Genomic DNA, 17,398 nt, shown 5'->3' with positions numbered 1-17,398 from the left:
GCTAGCTTTAGAACCTCACTAACAGAATCAGAAGTTAAAGGTACCACAAGTCAGTATGAGGCTGCGGGGAACAGAGGCTTAAAGTGCCTGTACACACAAATTAAAAGCGTAGGACAAACCGTCATCCTATTCTGTTGGTAGATTAGTTCTAGGTTGGCCAAAGCACCAATTTCATGGCTGCGTGCTACTTCTGGGAGCCTTTGTACCCTAGGCAACAGCCTCTATTAACCATGCAGAAAGGCGGCTCTACTATAGAATATTTCTGCTGATGAACCTTTCAAAGTGTTATCAATGTAGTAAGACTGTTTATGTTTGAAGGTCTTCTACCAGAAATAATAAATGTGAGGTGTAGATGAAATTATGCTTGTATTTAGTCAAAAGACATGCCAGTTCTCTGCCAGTAACAGATTTGCTCACCTGCCGTAACATATCTACTACATCCAACACCCACAAGTATAAGCTTGGTGCAGCCAATACATTTGCAGGCATGCACGTTTTCTGCAGCATTATGTTGCAGTGGTAGCATCAGTCAGTTCTCTTAAAGAGAGAGGAATTCATAAACATTTTATGAATTCTTATACTTAGATCTGTGCAACGCATGTAGCAATGTTAAGTGTGAAGTGTTGTAGTACCATTGATTTCAAAAGGCACTCTAACCCACTGTTACGGTACTGTGCATTGTAAAATAAAGGTGGGCATTTGGTAAAGTGGATCTTCACAATTCCCCCCTCCTTTTTTTTTAACCCCTGCTTACTTGGTTGTGGGTCCTGCATCTTTAAGGCACTCATCCATCCAGAGGATCCAGCATTGTCCTGCTGAGATCCACTTCTTTTCTGCCCCTCACTTGGTCCCACACCACCATTTTCTTTGGGGATGTCATCAGGAAGCTAGATTCAGCTGGTGGCTTCACAATGATATGATATGATATAATATGATTTGATATGTTACCTTTACACATGTGTGGTATGCCTCAATTTCAGATCTGTCACTCTGATTTTCCAGGATGTGGGCAAATGTATTCCTTATGCTTTGGTGGCAATTGCTTGAAATCATGCAAGGTATGTGATTATTGCTATGGATGCTAGTAGCAGTCACATTGCAATCAACATATTATTCAGATTATGGCTGGAAATAAATGTTAGGCTGAAAAGGATTTCCATCTATGCAGTGTTATAGGTAGTGCTACAAGGTCGGGGGATTATGCTAGATGGATCAGCAGTAAATATAAAATGCTACCTATCAAGCACCTACAACAGTCACATTTGTCAAATAAGCTCAATGCATTAGAAGAGGCAACAGCTTGGAGCCCTGTTGGACTTTTATAATGCATATTTGTCTCCCTGATATAATCCTATTAACAAAGCATTAGTAATTCTTGTCAGAATTCATCCTTTGATTCATGTCATTACAGGACCACCACCTTCCAATGATGTCCCAGTTGGAGAATATCCTTTTATTGTGAAATCCGATGATGGCCGTTCTGTACCAGTGGTTCAAGCATATGCCTTTGGAAAATATCTTGGCTATTTAAATGTGACGTTTGATGCACAAGGAAATGTATTACATTCCTCAGGAAATCCAGTTTTGTTGAACAGCAGCATTCCTGAAGGTTGGTAAATCTAACCTCACTTGTTGAAAATCTAAAGGCTTTCTGATTGGAATCTGGAATGTGTAGTATGTTGCTTAATATAAAAAGCAATGGCATGGTGTTTAGCCCCTATCTTGGATTTAGTTTAGCCCATTGCTGCATCTCTCTCATTACACATTATAGGGGTCTATACATCTGTGAAAATGATCTGTAATGCTGCGAATTTGCTAAACACAAAGATGTAACTTACTTTTTATCTATATGCTCAGTTTCTCATATGCTTTCTGCATTAAGAAGTGGAAAATAGGAATATATTCAGACATATCAACAAATATGTAACTTCATATGGTGTATACATTGTGCCTAAAAAGTGTTGAGTAGTAATCTCTTTTTTCGTTCTGGCAAATATAAGACATGACCGTAACATATAACAATATATATATTTATAAAGTGCTAATCTGCCGATCATTTGTCAAAATATTCATTGCATTCCTAAGGTAGATTTTCAGTCCAAATGTATCATTAGTTTGCTAAACTGACTTTTGCCACCACTAATTTTTGGGGTTTCCATATTTTTAATGGAAACTTTAGGCTTAGGTGACCAATGCTACATTTAGCAACACCTTTTGCTTTTTTAAAATTGCCAATTTCAAATGGAGACCCATTGACCTCAATTCTACTCATTTATTGGCACACATATTTGCCACACTTTACCCACACTGTAAATGAGAAATAGCAGGGGCACATAAAGATGGGTGGTTGGTGTATGTGATTGAATTCAGAAGAGTAAATGAAAATGTCCCTATGGAATATTCAAATAGATCAAATGATAACATGTCTACAGTTTTCCTATGGCAATAAGAAAATTTAAACATTTTAAATTAAAAAAAAACTTTTTTCTTAGTTTTGGTGAGAGGTGGTGAGAGGTTACAACTTCAGTTTCTATTTGCTCTGATTCTCACCAGGACTATAAGTGTTGGGAAAATCCAAAATGTTGAGTTGTCACCAGAACAGGAGGAAAAAGCTTCCAGTAATGACCGTTGTTCTAGTGACAGCTGTCTAAACTGACAGTTGTCTTTACAGGATAGGAAATGATGTCTCCCCAATGGGACACACATGACAAAAGAAAAAGGCCTGACAAAAGTTTTACCCATACTTTATCCAATAAAATACCAAAACAAAAATTAGCTTTGGATATACAGTACTTTAAAGTAGAATTATAGGCAAGACTTTTTTTTCATTTTGGATAGAGAAAGGGAGGGTTATAACCCCTTTCAGATTTTTTTGTCATCATTTGTGTCCCATTTCCATTCACACCCTGTCCCACAGCCATAACAGGAAATGAGAGGAAATCCCTTCCAATTAAGGGAATTCTTTGGGTACACCCAGGTCACCAGAATTAATGTCCCCTTTGGAAGTTTTCCCCTCTATTACTTTTCTGGAAACAACCCAAAATTAGGGATTTTCTTTTGTTTTCATCTTCAATGATAATGGTAGACAGAACAAATAGAGAGGGGGAATCTCCCTAACAGAACACAGACAGTAATAAAACCTGACAGTAATAAAACACTCTATCCAAAACTAAAAAAAAGTTTTGCCTTCAGTTATACTTTAAGGACAGGAAATGTTAGGAGACTGTGCAAGCATACTCTAGCATGATAAATACAAAAAAATGGGTTTAAAGTTTGTCAATGTCCTAGTTTACAATATAGCATTCTCTAGAAAGTGTAAAAAGCTTACAATCTATTTAAAGCACAATAGTATAGCAGTGGTTCAGATTGTTGACAGGTGAACTAAGATCTAATAATTGTTAGTGAATATTGTCAATATTAAGAATTTACAGGAAAAACATTATTCAAATCAGAACTTGTTTCCCTAAATGTAAAGACTATTCTTTATTTTTCTAGCAGATGAGGTCACTTACCCAAGAATGTATTAGATCACCACTGCCACCTGTAATCTGCAGCCAGAAATGTTTAATTTATCTAAAAGGAGATTACATTTGATGTGCTTCCCATAGTTCTCTGGGAAATCTTTATCATGTATTAAATAGTTATTTTTAAAACAAAGAATTATGGTGTCCTTTAACCCTTTCGCTGTCTAATAGACCCCTAATGTCTCCTTAAAGAGAACCTGTCATCTGAGCTATGCTATTACATAGGGAATTTATCAGCCCCCTTGTGACCGCAATAAAGTAAAGCTAAAAAAGAAAGAAGTTTAAAAAAGTAATCTTAACTAAAATTAGATTTAAAGAAACCAAATATATATTAAAAAAACTGCACCCATACATACACAAGTGCATGCGTCAGATGCACATATGTACATAAAAGATAAATGCTCCACAAATATTCTGTATTGACAAGCATGCTAGAGCGAGTGCAATAATTTTATGGCCATTATTCTCTGATTACTCTGATAAACTGATTATCTGTAAAGGATTTTAAAGTATTGCATATGGTCACTGTTGGATACTGCAGTTTTTCATCATTTTGTAGACACATGTAATTGTGAGACTTGACATATTTGGTATCTATTTACTGGGCATAGCCTAATCATTGATATTTTGCAAAAAAGAGGGATTATATTGTCTAAATTAAAAAATATACTAAATTAATTTTAGTATATTTTTTCCGAAAAACTTAGATTTGATAAACAGTAGTACAAATATTGTGTGAAATTACATCTACCACCATTTTATGTAGGGTTTTAAGTGCTTTTAAAAATACAAAATGTGCATTGTACAGTATAAGTGTTTTTGTATGAGATTGATTGCTTTTCTGAGTACAGTGAAAATAATCCCAACAAGACTACAGTCAGGTCCATAAATATTGGGACATCAACACAATTCTAACATTTCTGGCTCTATACAACACCACAATGGATTTGAAATGAAACGAACAAGACGTGCTTTAACTGCAGACTGTCAGCTTTAATTTGAGGGTATTTACATCCAAATCAGGTGAACGCTGTAGTAATTACAACAGTTTGCATATGTGCCTCCCACTTGTTAAGGGACCAAAAGTAATGGGACAGAATAATAATCATAAATCAAACTTTCACTTTTTAATACTTGGTTGCAAATCCTTTGCAGTCAATTACAGCCTGAAGTCTGGAACACATAGACATCACCAGACGCTGGGTTTCATCCCTGGTGATGCTCTGCCAGGCCTCTACTGCAACTGTCTTCAGTTCCTGCTTGTTCTTGGGGCATTTTCCCTTCAGTTTTGTCTTCAGCAAGTGAAATGCATGCTCAATCGGATTCAGGTCAGGTGATTGACTTGGCCATTGCATAACATTCCACTTCTTTCCCTTAAAAAACTCTTTGGTTCAATGAGTTGTGAAGCATTTGGCTGAATATGAGCAGATAATATTGCCCAAACACTTCAGAATTCATCCTGCTGCTTTTGTCAGCAGTCACATCATCAATAAATACAAGAGAACCAGTTCCATTGGCAGCCATACATGCCCACGCCATGACACTACCACCACCATGCTTCACTGATGAGGTGGTATGCTTAGGATCATGAGCAGTTCCTTTCCTTCTCCATACTCTTCTCTTCCATCACTCTGGTACAAGTTGATGTTGGTCTCATCTGTCCATAGGATGTTGTTCCAGAACTGTGAAGGCTTTTTTAGATGTCGTTTGGCAAACTCTAATCTGGCCTTCCTGTTTTTGAGGCTCACCAATGGTTTACATCTTGTGGTGAACCCTCTGTATTCACTCTGGTGAAGTCTTCTCTTGATTGTTGACTTTGACACACATACACCTACCTCCTGGAGAGTGTTCTTGATCTGGCCAACTGTTGTGAAGGGTGTTTTCTTCACCAGGGTAAGAATTCTTCGGTCATCCACCACAGTTGTTTTCCGTGGTCTTCCGGGTCTTTTGGTGTTGCTGAGCTCACCGGTGCGTTCCTTCTTTTTAAGAATGTTCCAAACAGTTGTTTTGGCCATGCCTAATGTTTTTGCTATCTGTCTGATGGGTCTGTTTTGTTTTTTCAGCCTAATGATGGCTTGCTTTACTGATAGTGACAGCTCTTTGGATCTCATCTTGAGAGTTGACAGCAACAGATTCCAAATGCAAATAGCACACTAGAAATGAACTCTGGACCTTTTATCTGCTCATTGTAATTGGGATAATGAGGGAATAACACACACCTGTCCATGGAACAGCTGAGAAGCCAATTGTCCCATTACTTTTGGTCCCTTAACAAGTGGGAGGCACATATGCAAACTGTTGTAATTCCTACACCGTTCACCTGATTTGGATGTAAATACCCTCAAATTAAAGCTGACATTCTGCAGTTAAAGCACATCTTGTTTGTTATATTTCAAATCCATTGTGGTGGTGTATAGAGCCAAAAATGTTAGAATTGTGTCCATGTCCCAATATTTGTGGACCTGACTGTATGTACTTAAGACATAAATTGCACTGAACTTTGCAAAACTGATTTGCATAGACCAAAGCAGTGGGGGACAGCCTATTAAGTGATCATTTACACCTTGTTTAAATTAGAATTGTTGGATTCAAGGTCATATATAGCATTTGTTTGCATAGTTTGATGTTATCAGGTTTTCTCTGTGAAACTGAGTTCTGTACAGCACATTCTTTATTTTGTCAGTTATTTTGTCCCCCTTTGTAATGTACAGCGCTGAGCGAACCATTGGTGCTTTATAAATACTGTATAATAATAATAATAAGGGATTGTTACAGGATAAAAAGAAGAGGATGTGGCCAATTTAAACCTTTGTGCAATATATTAAAATAAGAATGAAAAACATTCTACTTTGTTGGAGGTAAACCCATCTGAGCATGGATAACTTATCTGAGGTTTGGTCAACGAATGTTTATGTCTGCAACATTTAGAAGAAATAGAATGTAGAGGTATTTAAGTGAGAGAATGCAAAATAGAGAAATGGAGAGTGACAAAGAAGAGGGCAGAAATAAAGGAGATGTATGACAAATATATGATATCATGGGGGCACGGGGAAAGATTAGGAAAATTGAGATGCAGTATCACAGGGTCTAACCAACAAGATAGTTGGAATGTATGCGAATATTTGGATAGTGCTGTTCAAATTAAAAATTTGGGGGATTTTATCATTGAAAACAACCTCTGTAATTTGGAATGTAGGATTATTATTTATTATTATTTAACCCAAACCAGATAAAGACAGTCTCAAACAACTGTATAAAAAGGTATATTATATCCCCTTCTTCTCATTCTTTCATATACTCTTGACTGTTGTGAACTAGATTGCTGCCATAACAACATAACAACAAGCTTACCAACCTGCAGCATATGTAACCAGCCAAATAATTAAGCCTGTAGTTTTGGCCAGCATTCAGTTTGTGAGACTCAAACTGATTATTTTGCAGCTGAGTTTAACTTTTCTCAGCATAATATCTTATCTGCTTTGTTAGGTTTATGATAAAAAAGCAGCAGACAGATGTGGGGTTGGAGATACTTGTATTTGTTTAACTTCATTGAAGTATACAGGGCATATGTAGCATGCCCTGTCCTACTTTTGTCATGCCTTTCATTGGCAGTTTTGCTGGGGGTTTTCCATTTTTTAAGCAGAAATATTTAAACTTTTCTTTTCATTCTTACTCTTTTTTGATATTTGTTTAGTGTCACATTTAAAAATGTACAACATTTTACAAAAAAGCTTTTATTTCATATAATTTTCCAATGCCTTACACATTTTAATATCATTATAATCTGGTCAAATTAAAAAATAAAATGTATATTTTTTTCTACAGTAACATGATTTTTAAAATAACACCGATTAAAATAGAGAAAAGAGTGTTTTTTTGTTTCTTTTTTACTTCTTTTGTCTATAAATTACATAGGAAAAAAATGTGAGACAGTTTCACCAATAGAAATCTAAAATTAATTGAATAACTCAAGCGCTAACTATGGTGAAATGAAAACAATCAAAAGTTAAGCGTATAGATACTGTAGTGCACACAACCCATGTCTCAGTGGGGCAAATTATACAATCATATTGTGAAGTGAAAAAATGCTGAGCTACATGAAACAATTGCACAATCCTTATATAACAAAAAACAAACTGAAAAATAAAATAAAATAAAATATAGAATATAAAATATACAATTGTTGAAAAAAAAAGTTTTCACTTTGTTTTTTGTTATATAGGGATTGTGCAATTGTTTCATGTAGCACAGCACTTTTTACTTCACAATATGATTGTATAGTTTCACCAATAGATTGGCTAATGTACCTAATGAACCCTTCTCACTTCCTCAGGATGAAAAGGTTAATGTGCAGCACTTCCTGCTTTTACAGCTTCTCCTAGATGGTCCAGGAGAGCAGGAGAGCAGGAGAGGAGCCTAGTCTGCATAGTTTCCAACATTTCAAAAAATTTTTCCAAGGATACCTGTTTTTGCTCTTTATCCTGCAAACCATTGTAGATGGAGAATGTACTTTAATTAGGGACGGGAGATTACTTTAAAATGGTTGTGATTCTTCAAGAGGCATAACCTTGGCCTATTGTACAGTTTAGTTTTAAAATACTGTATATACACGAAGATTTATCATATAGGCATAGAAACTCACCAAAAAAGATATTGTTGTTAGTAAAATGATTTATCTATTTGTTGAGCTACATGTAGTAAATGCTACATGAATCATCTGCTCTTACTCAAGATGGCCACAGCCAGAAATGCTTAGGGGTTGTGTGGGGGGATTTCTCAGCAAATGAAAGCATGAAGACATGGATGGATGGGAGCGTTTGCTCTGAATATTAAAAATGAATGAAATGGTGTTAGTGGTGCTCAAATGCAGTGTAGTTCCACTTTAACTCACAAAGTATTCAGTTAACATCAGATTAATGCCCTACTTTAATTGCTCACTTTAAGGCGATACCTGAAAACCTATCTCTTCAGGGAAGCTTATCCTGCCTTCAGCTAATAACCAAATCTTCTATTTCTCCCATCAGTCCATCCCCCACAGGTATTACCTTTTGTACCACCAGCCCCTCTCTATTAGAATGTAAGCTCCCAGGAGCAGGGCCCTCCTACCCCTCTTGTATTGAACTGTATTGTTGCTGTATTGTCTCCCTTTATATTGTAAAGCGCTGACCAAACTGTTGGTGCTATATAAATCCTGTAAAATAATATTAATATGCGGGCTACTCACGCACTTATCTTGTCTATTTATAAAAATGAAATTTTGGAGAATGGGGCAAAAAACAATTGCTATGGACTATTTCCTGTACTAGTCAAATGTTTTTCATTGAATTAAAACCACAAATACTGCACTTGGCCACTAGATGGCAATACGTATCATAGGAAATGCCTATGGTACTCAGCACTATCTAGTGGGCAAATGCAATATTTTTCATTTTAAAAAACATTTGACCAGCACAAGAAATAGCCTAATAACATTCAAATTTTATTTTTCCCCATTTATAAATAGTGTGCATGCACTTTCCCTGGGCAAAATATTATGCAGATTTTTTTTTATAAACACACCCCCAGGCATTTAGCTGGTGGTTGTCCAATCCCGGTGTTCAGTTCTGAGATAATAAAAGTCTGTTATGGATGTGGTGCCCAACATTTGCAGACAATTTCCTCTCTATGGAGCCCACATTAGGCCAAACTTCTAGGTACCCTGGTCTGGCTGTACTCCTAGGTACCCTGGGCTGGCCGTACTCTTAGATTTACTCTGGATTTAATAATCGGAAGAGGATACTTGTATCCAATATAGTTTATAACAAAAATCATCTCTATGGTGCAGGAGCTCAGAGACAAACAAGGGGGTTGCTAATAGTAATTTATGCTTTGCTATAACTGCTGAATGTATACTTAAAATATTTTTATCAGAAAAACTGTCTGTTGTGAACAGAAGAGCTCTGTAATCATTTAGTAAAACAAACCCAAATGAATCATGAACATAAATATTTGGCTTGCACTTTGCAGTGTACCGGATAAGAATTCTGCTCCCAAGAATATGAAATTACATTTAGAATTAGTATTGTTGGCAGATAGAATGCAGGCTAACCTGCCTACCAAAACTAAGCCAGGGTCACAAGTGCTGATTAACAACGAAATGTACTTTGTTGAAAAAAATAAAGGTAATTTAAAGCAGTAGGGTAATGAATACTCAAACGCTAAACTCCCGAAAACCTAAAAACCCTTCCTTGCAGTGGGATTGCACCCACACTGCAAGGGTTAACTGCTGGTTTATGTCAAGGGGGCTTTGAAAAGCAGTTTTACTTACATAATCCTCTGCTCCTGCATGCTCCTCCGTGCTGCTGCCAGGTCCTCACATTCACTATGCTTCAGTGGTCTAAGGTCCTCTGATGTCATGAAGACTGATACAGGGAGCATAGCCCTTCACTGGAATTGGGGACAGTGAGGAACAATTCACCGCCTAAACATGGGGGAGTACTATCTGCCAGGGGAATAGAGGATCAAGTAATTAAAACACCTATTCAGTCCTGTTTACTTAAACAAACAGGTTTTTTAGGTAACCTATAGCAGTAAATCAAAACTCGCACCACTCAAGACAGACCGCTACAATATGGGTTCTGATTGGTCACTACAGATTACTGCACTCTGTAGTACATATATATTTTTAAAGGGTATGTATTACCACAATGTAAACAAAATGGGGGACATTTACTAAAACTGGAGTGTGCAAAATATGGTTCAGTTCTAAAGTTAGAAACTGATTGTCTACCATGTACTGTGTGCTCCAGCTTTAGTATATCTCCCTCAATGTGTTGAATCCCCTAGGTCAGTGGTGTCAAATTCAATTGCATTGCGGGCCGCATCAGCATTATGGTTGCCCTCAAAGAGCTGTTTGTATCTGTAATACTATGTATGCAGAGTTCAGGAGTGTGCTACATACGGAGTGCAGAGTTCAGGAGTATGCTATGTAAAGAGTGTAGGGTTTAAGGGTGTGCTACATACGGAGTGCATAGTTCAGAAGTACACGGCGTACAGAGTGCGAAGTTCAGGAGTACGTGGCGAACAGAGTGCAGAGTTCAGGAGTACGTGGCGAACAGAGTGCAGAGTTCAGGAGTACGTGGCGAACAGAGTGCAGAGTTCAGGTGTGTGCTGTGTACAGAGTTCAGGGCTGAGGAGTGCGCTACATACATAGCGTAGGGTTTAGGGGTGTGCTATGCACAGAGTGCAGGGTTCAGCTCTTTTTCTCAGCCTTCCACATCTCACTTGCACCCCTTCCCCATGGGCTCTGACCTCTACGCCACTCTACCTCATCCCTCCACCTCTGCACACATCTTCCTCCACAGCCTTCATCTCTTCACACCCTCCAAAAGCTTCCTCGCACCTCACCTACCCTGCCCCGCTCTAGTACTTCCCATCTGCGTAGGCGGATCCACCTCCCTATTTCACTTGCAAGGCGATAATTGGTGGGCTCCGTCCCTGTCATGAGCACATGCAGGGCAGGCAGGGATCTGGGAGAGCTGCCAAGAGGAAATCTGCCCTTGTAAAAAGGATGCCTGTGTTTACAAGTGACAGTGGTGAGCGGAGAATGGAGGGTGAGAGCTGGAGGTGAAGAAATGGAGTTCCACCATGTTTCGGCTTAAAAAAAAATCCTGCGTGTGAGGGCCATATGAAATGGACTGGTGGGCCTTGTGTTTGACACGTGCCCTAGGCACTCAGTGCATGTAGCGCTTGGTGCCTTTGAAATCTATACTATTGTTAAGAAATAAAAGAACATGTCAGTGCTGGCTGTAGCTCCATCAGACTGAAGCTGAAATTCTGGACAGTCCTATGGAGTGGTACAGCTAACAATGAAGCCTGCACCTCCTCTCGCTTGTTCTCACTGGGTTCTGCAACCCCAGCCTCCCCTCAGGACCTGCAGAAAAAAGTAGCATGCACACCTACCTTACATAGAGGCTGCTGAGGCACAGAGGACACAGGCACCTCACAGGCAATTCCACAGACTATTACAGCAGTGATGGATGACATTGTAGCAGGCAACATGAAAATAAGAAAATGAAGCAGTAGGGTGCCCCGAAGGAACACTAGCTGCTGATTTGAGCAAGTATCTCTGGTATCTGTTCAGCTGCTAGTAAGCACAGTGCACTCAAAATAGTGAAGGATATGTCAGCATTGGTTCCTCTGTGTGCTCTATCTGCAGATAAATCACAGATCTGGTATGTAGAACACTTACCTGAACCTGTGCTGGCATATCTTTTACTATTATGAGTGCACTGGGTTTCAGCAGCTAGATTGATCACAGAGACACTTGCATGGATCAGCAGTATCATCTTGTTTAGAGTTGCAGTTGGGTGCATTACAAACGTGTGGTAGAGCTGCGTATATCAGCCATAACAGTTCCATTATAAGGTGCAAAGGCAGCGGACAAGGGTGTACGCACGCCGTGGACACAAACCTTTTTATTTTCGCAACAACTATCACGCCTATTGTGTTTGCTGCAGACACAACCGGTTCAAGCAAATGGGAAAGCGGCGCAAATGTCCAGCAACTACATGCAATGCATGTGGTTGCAGCTCATTGATGCTGCAATTACAGACTTAAGTGAGGAAGGCTTACATCACCTTACTGTCTGTAAAAGGCAGGTCACACAAGTCTAAATTTATCCTTTGTGTTCCCTTGGGGCACCCCTCTAAAGGAAGGAATATTTTATATCTGTTTTGGCCTTTTTTTTGTTTTGCTCTTTTCTCATTTTTTTTTAATTTACAAAGAACTTCAGAACACAAGTGTAGCTGAAGTTATTTTCACTTCAGGGAACTAGTGTCATTCAGAGAAAACTGACTTTTCAGTTTCCTCTTTGGTTTGTAAAACCATGGAGGGATGAAATCTCCAATCTTGGTTCCTGGTTTTGGAAACCTCCAGCACACTAATTGGGCAGGTGTGTGCTGGGCTTTTAGGAGAGACCTGACTAGGGTTCTAGGCTCTAGACAGAAGAAGTCTCTGCCCAGGAGTGAGGAGGGCTCCACCTAGAAGAGAGGTGGGAACTAGAGCAGCAAGTGAATGGTCCAAGCGTTTGTGAGAGGACAGTCTGTAGGAGACAGACAAGGGCCTGAAGAGTATGGCCAGAGCCGCAGTGATGTACTGTATGTGTAAGCCAGGAGGCTAATGATCTGTTGTTTTGAAAACCCCTGTGAGGGAAAAACATTGGTTTTGTTTTCTTAACTTTCTTTTAATAAAATTAGACAAGAAAAGCCCTTAAACAGAAGAAGAAAGCAAGTGGCTGAGGCCATAAAACTCTACCGTTTGATACTAGTTCTCACACCATATGATAAACTCAAATGAATAAATTCTTATCAGCAGTAGATGTGATGCATATATGTTGTTTTTTCCTAGACCCAGCACTTCTAGCAGAGGTTAAAAAATGGAAGGAACAATTGCTTGAATACTCTGCTCAAGAAATTGGAAAAACCATAGTATTTCTAAATGGCTCTTCTCTGGAGTGTCGTTTTCGGGAGTGCAATATGGGAAACCTGATTTGTGATGCTATGGTAAGAGACTGGGAATGAATGATTTACCCAATATACTATATACATTTTCTTTTCATCTTTTTGGATGTACATTTCCTGAAATCAGTGAAAAAAACTACCATTTTAAACCTACATTTTGTTTGTCTGCAAAGGGCTTGCCAAGACACTTCTTGCCACTTTCTACCAATAAAACATATATATATCATATATTGTTGGCCATTTTTCTCTAATTCCTCTGCAGAGGTCTGGCAACCCCCTACTGGAATATATGTAGCTGATTTTAACTGAAAATCCAATTAGACTTTAAATTCTGCCATTGTCCCAATAAAGTAGAGACAAGAGAAGATTAAAACCATATACACTGGGGAAAATAAATATTTGATCCCCTGCAGATTTTGTAAGTTTGCCCACTTACAAAGAAATGAAGGGTCTATAATTTTTATCATAGATGAATTTTAAATGATAAAAACAGAATATCAACCAAAAATCCAGAAAAAACACATGATACAAATATAAATCAAGTTGCAGTTCAGTGAGTAAAATAGATATTTGATCCCCTACCAACCAACAATAATTCTGGCTCCCACAGACTGGCTATGTGCTCATATGGTGCACAGATTAGTCCTGTCAATTTAAGAATGTGCTCCTAATGACAACTCGTTATGTGTATAAAAGACACCTGTCCACAGAATCTCTTTCTTCCATTCAAACCTCACCACCATGGGCAAGCCTGAAGAGCTGTCAAAGAATGTCAGGGGCAAGATTGTAGACCTGCACAAGGCTGGAATGGGCTACAAGACCATCAGAAAAAAGCTTGATGAGACGGAGACAACTGTTAGAGCAATTATTCGCAAATGTAAGAAATACAAAATAACAATCAATTGCCCTTGGTCTGGAGCTCCATGCAAGATTTCACCTCATGGGGTAAGGATGATCATGAAAAAAGTGAGGGATCAGCCCAGAACTGCGTGGGAGGAGCTTGTGAGTGATCTCAAAGCAGTTGGGCCCACAGTCACCAAACATACCATTGGTAACACAATATGCCGCCATGGATCAGAATCCTGCAGCACCCGCAAGGTCCCCTTCCTCAAGAAGGCACATGTACAAGGCCATCTGAAGTTTGCCAATGAACATCTAAATGAGTCAGAGAAGGATTAGGAAAAAGTGCTGTGGTCAGATGAGATCAAAATTGAGCTCTTTGGCATAAATGCAACTCACCATCTTTGGAGGAAGAAAAATGCTAACTATGACCCTAAGCACACCATCCCTACAACCAAGCATATGGTGGAAACTATATGCTTTGGGGCTGTTTCTCTGCTAAAGGTACAGGCTGACTTTGCCGCATTGAGGGGCCAATGGACAGGGCCATGTATTGTAATATCTTGGATGAGAACCTTCTTCCCTCAGCCAGAACACTGAAGATGGGTTGTGGATGGAACTTCCAGCATGACAATGACCCAAAACATACTGCCAAGGCAACAAAGGAGTAGCTGAAGAAAAAGCACATTAAGGCCAAGGAGTGGCCTAGGCAGTCTCCAGACCTTAATCCTGTAGAAAATTTATGGAGGGAGCTGAAAATTCGAGTTCCCAAATGACAGCCAAGAAACCTTAAGGATTTAAAGAAGATCGGTAAGGAAGAGGACCAAAATCCCTCCTGAGATGTGTGCAAACCCTTTAACCAACTACAAGAAACATTTTACCTCTGTACATACCAACAAGGGTTTCTCCACCAAGTACTAAGTCGTATTTTACTTGGGGATTAAATACTTATTTTATTAATTGAACTGCAATTTAATTTATAACATTTGTATCATGTGTTTTTTCTGATTTTTGGTTGATATTCTGTCTCTGTCATTTAAAATACACCTATGGCAAAAATTATAGACCCTTCATTTCTTTGTAAGTGGGCACACTTACTAAATCTGTAGGGGATCAAATAATTATTTTCCCCACTGTAAAGGAAACATGTACTGAGATAAATATGGAGACTGCCATTGCTTGCATTTGAAAAGCCAAGTAGCCTGTGTCTAATTTCAATGCTTTCTCAATCAATGACTTGGAACAAAAAAGCCGATCAGAAAGTCAGAGTTAAGTTAGAACCCCTGCATAATCATTTTAGATCAGTGTCTCAAAGTATTAAAGCCATTGGAGTTAAATACCAGTCAGGTAAATAGCATTTTCAGAAGAAATCAGAAAAGGCAGTTTTCATCATTCCTTGGTGGAGTTTTCCTTTACACCCTGTTCCAAATTATTATGCAAATTCTATTTAAGTGTCACAAAGATTAAAAATTTTGTTTTTCAGTTTAACTCATGGATGGCATTGTGTCTCAGGGCTCTTTTGATCACTGAAGACAATCTCGGATACCTGTGATAATTAGATTGGCAGATGAACCCAATTTAAGGAAAAACTACTAAAGGAGGGTTTTTTCACATTATTAAGCAGAGCAACATTTTCAAGCAATATGGGGAAGAAAAAGGATCTCTCTGTTGCCGAAAAGAGTGAAATAGTTCAATGCCTTGGACGAGGTATGAAAGCATTAGATATTTCACGAAAACGTAAGCGTGATCATCGCACTGTTAAGAGATTTGTGGCTGATTCAGAGCACAGATGGGTTTGTGCAGATAAAGGCACATTGAAGAAGATTTCTGCCAGACCCATGCATCAGATCAAGAGAGCAGCTGCTAAAATACCATTACATAGCAGCAAACAGATATTTGAAGCTGCTGGTGCCTCTGAAGTCCCACGGACATCAAGGTGTAGAGTCCTCCAGAGTCTTGCAGCTGTGTATAAACCTTCTATTTGGCCACCACTAACCAATGCTCACAAGCAGAAACGGCTGCATTGGGCAGAAAAATACATGAAGACTAATTTTCAAACAGTCCTTTTCACTGATGAGTGCCGTGCAAACCTGGATGGCCCAGATGGATGGAGTAGTGGATGGTTGGTGGACGGCCACCCTGTTCCAACAAGGCTGCGACGTCAGCAAGGCGGTGGTGGAGTCATGTTTTGGGTCGGAATCATGGGAACAGAGCTGGTCGGCCCCTTTAGGGTCTCCGAAGGTGTAAAGATGACCTCTGCAAAGTATGTGGAGTTTATGACTGACCACTTTCTTCCCTGGTACAGAAGGAAGAACTATGCTTTCCGTAATAAAATCATCTTCATGCATGACAATGCACCATCTCATGCTGCAAAGAATACCTCTGCATCAATGGTTGCTATGGTAGATAAAAGGAGAGAAAGTCATGGTGTGGCCTCCATCCTCCCCTGACCTCAATCCTATTGAGAACCTTTAGAGCATCCTCAAGCAAAAGATCTATGAGGGTGGGAGGCAGTTTACATCCATACAGCAGCTCTGGGAGGCTATTCTGACATCTTGCAAACAAATTCAAGCAGAAACTGTCCAAAAACTCACAAGTGCAATGGATGCAAGACTTGTGAAGCTGCTATCAAATAAGGGGTCCTATGTTACAATGTAACATGAACTGTTAAAATGTTTAAAAAGTTAAAATGTTGGTAAAAGTTTGATTGAAATAGCTTTTGATTTCAGTAAATATGCTGCAAACACAACAAATGACAATTTTCAGTTCTTTACAACCTATAAAGTGTTTTGAAACTTACTGTGCGTAATAATTTGGAACAGTGCATTGTAAGTTTTTTATGTTTAAAAAAAATACTTTTATCATTAAGAGGTTTGTTCAATAAAATGTGAATTGTACTCTTAATAGTTGATAACATGAGAATTATGCTGACTGCTATTTACATCAATTATTTAGGTCAATTAGAAAAATATAATTTGCATAATAATTTAGAACAGGGTGTATACTAATTCCACAATGTGCTATCTATTTTAGGCCTCAGGCACACATTACATAAAAAAATGCCACTTTTACAGGCATTTGACATTTTTTTCAGCCTGTAAATGTACCTCTATGTTAGCTTATGTGCCCATGCACACACAGGTATTTACAGGCATATTAAAAGAGGAGCATTTAGAAGCTGAAAAAATGCACCATCACATTTAGAAGAGGAGCTTTAGGGTAGAAAAAAAGCTGAACATGTGTAAGTACACCTAAATACTAGGCATGTTTTGCTCTTGAGCATTCATAATAAATTAATATTCTGTCCAGTTATTCAAATTATACTATTAAGTGTCACAGAATAGCAGAACAATCAAACCATAGAAATGAAGCAAATAATAAAATAGTCCTGTTCAAAAGTGTGTATATGTATTGCCCCATTTAGCATCAATGAAGACTTTTGTATGCAGTCTTTTGATATATTCATTAATAAGGCTCTTATTTTTCTCCTGAAAAAATCGGCCCATTCTTCTTGGTAAAATAGCCTCCAGGTCC

General features: G+C 38.6%; 1 protein-coding gene across 1 annotated transcript in view; it reads left to right on the top strand.

Annotated features, from left to right (window-relative positions):
* Nucleotides 1–17,398, top strand: part of NT5E (5'-nucleotidase ecto) — a 139,143-nt gene that overhangs the window by 97,992 nt on the left and 23,753 nt on the right. The window contains exons 4-5 of the mRNA XM_089691338.1: nucleotides 1,412–1,609; nucleotides 12,912–13,066. Coding sequence (XP_089547464.1) covers nucleotides 1,412–1,609; nucleotides 12,912–13,066 — 353 coding nt within the window. The remainder of the gene's footprint in view (nucleotides 1–1,411; nucleotides 1,610–12,911; nucleotides 13,067–17,398) is intronic.

This window comes from Staurois parvus, unplaced genomic scaffold (assembly GCF_062004578.1).
Source record: "Staurois parvus isolate SC_StPar_1 unplaced genomic scaffold, SC_StPar_1.0 ptg000561l, whole genome shotgun sequence".
Lineage (NCBI taxonomy): Eukaryota > Metazoa > Chordata > Amphibia > Anura > Ranidae > Staurois > Staurois parvus.
This window is presented reverse-complemented; position numbering and strand designations above follow the sequence as displayed.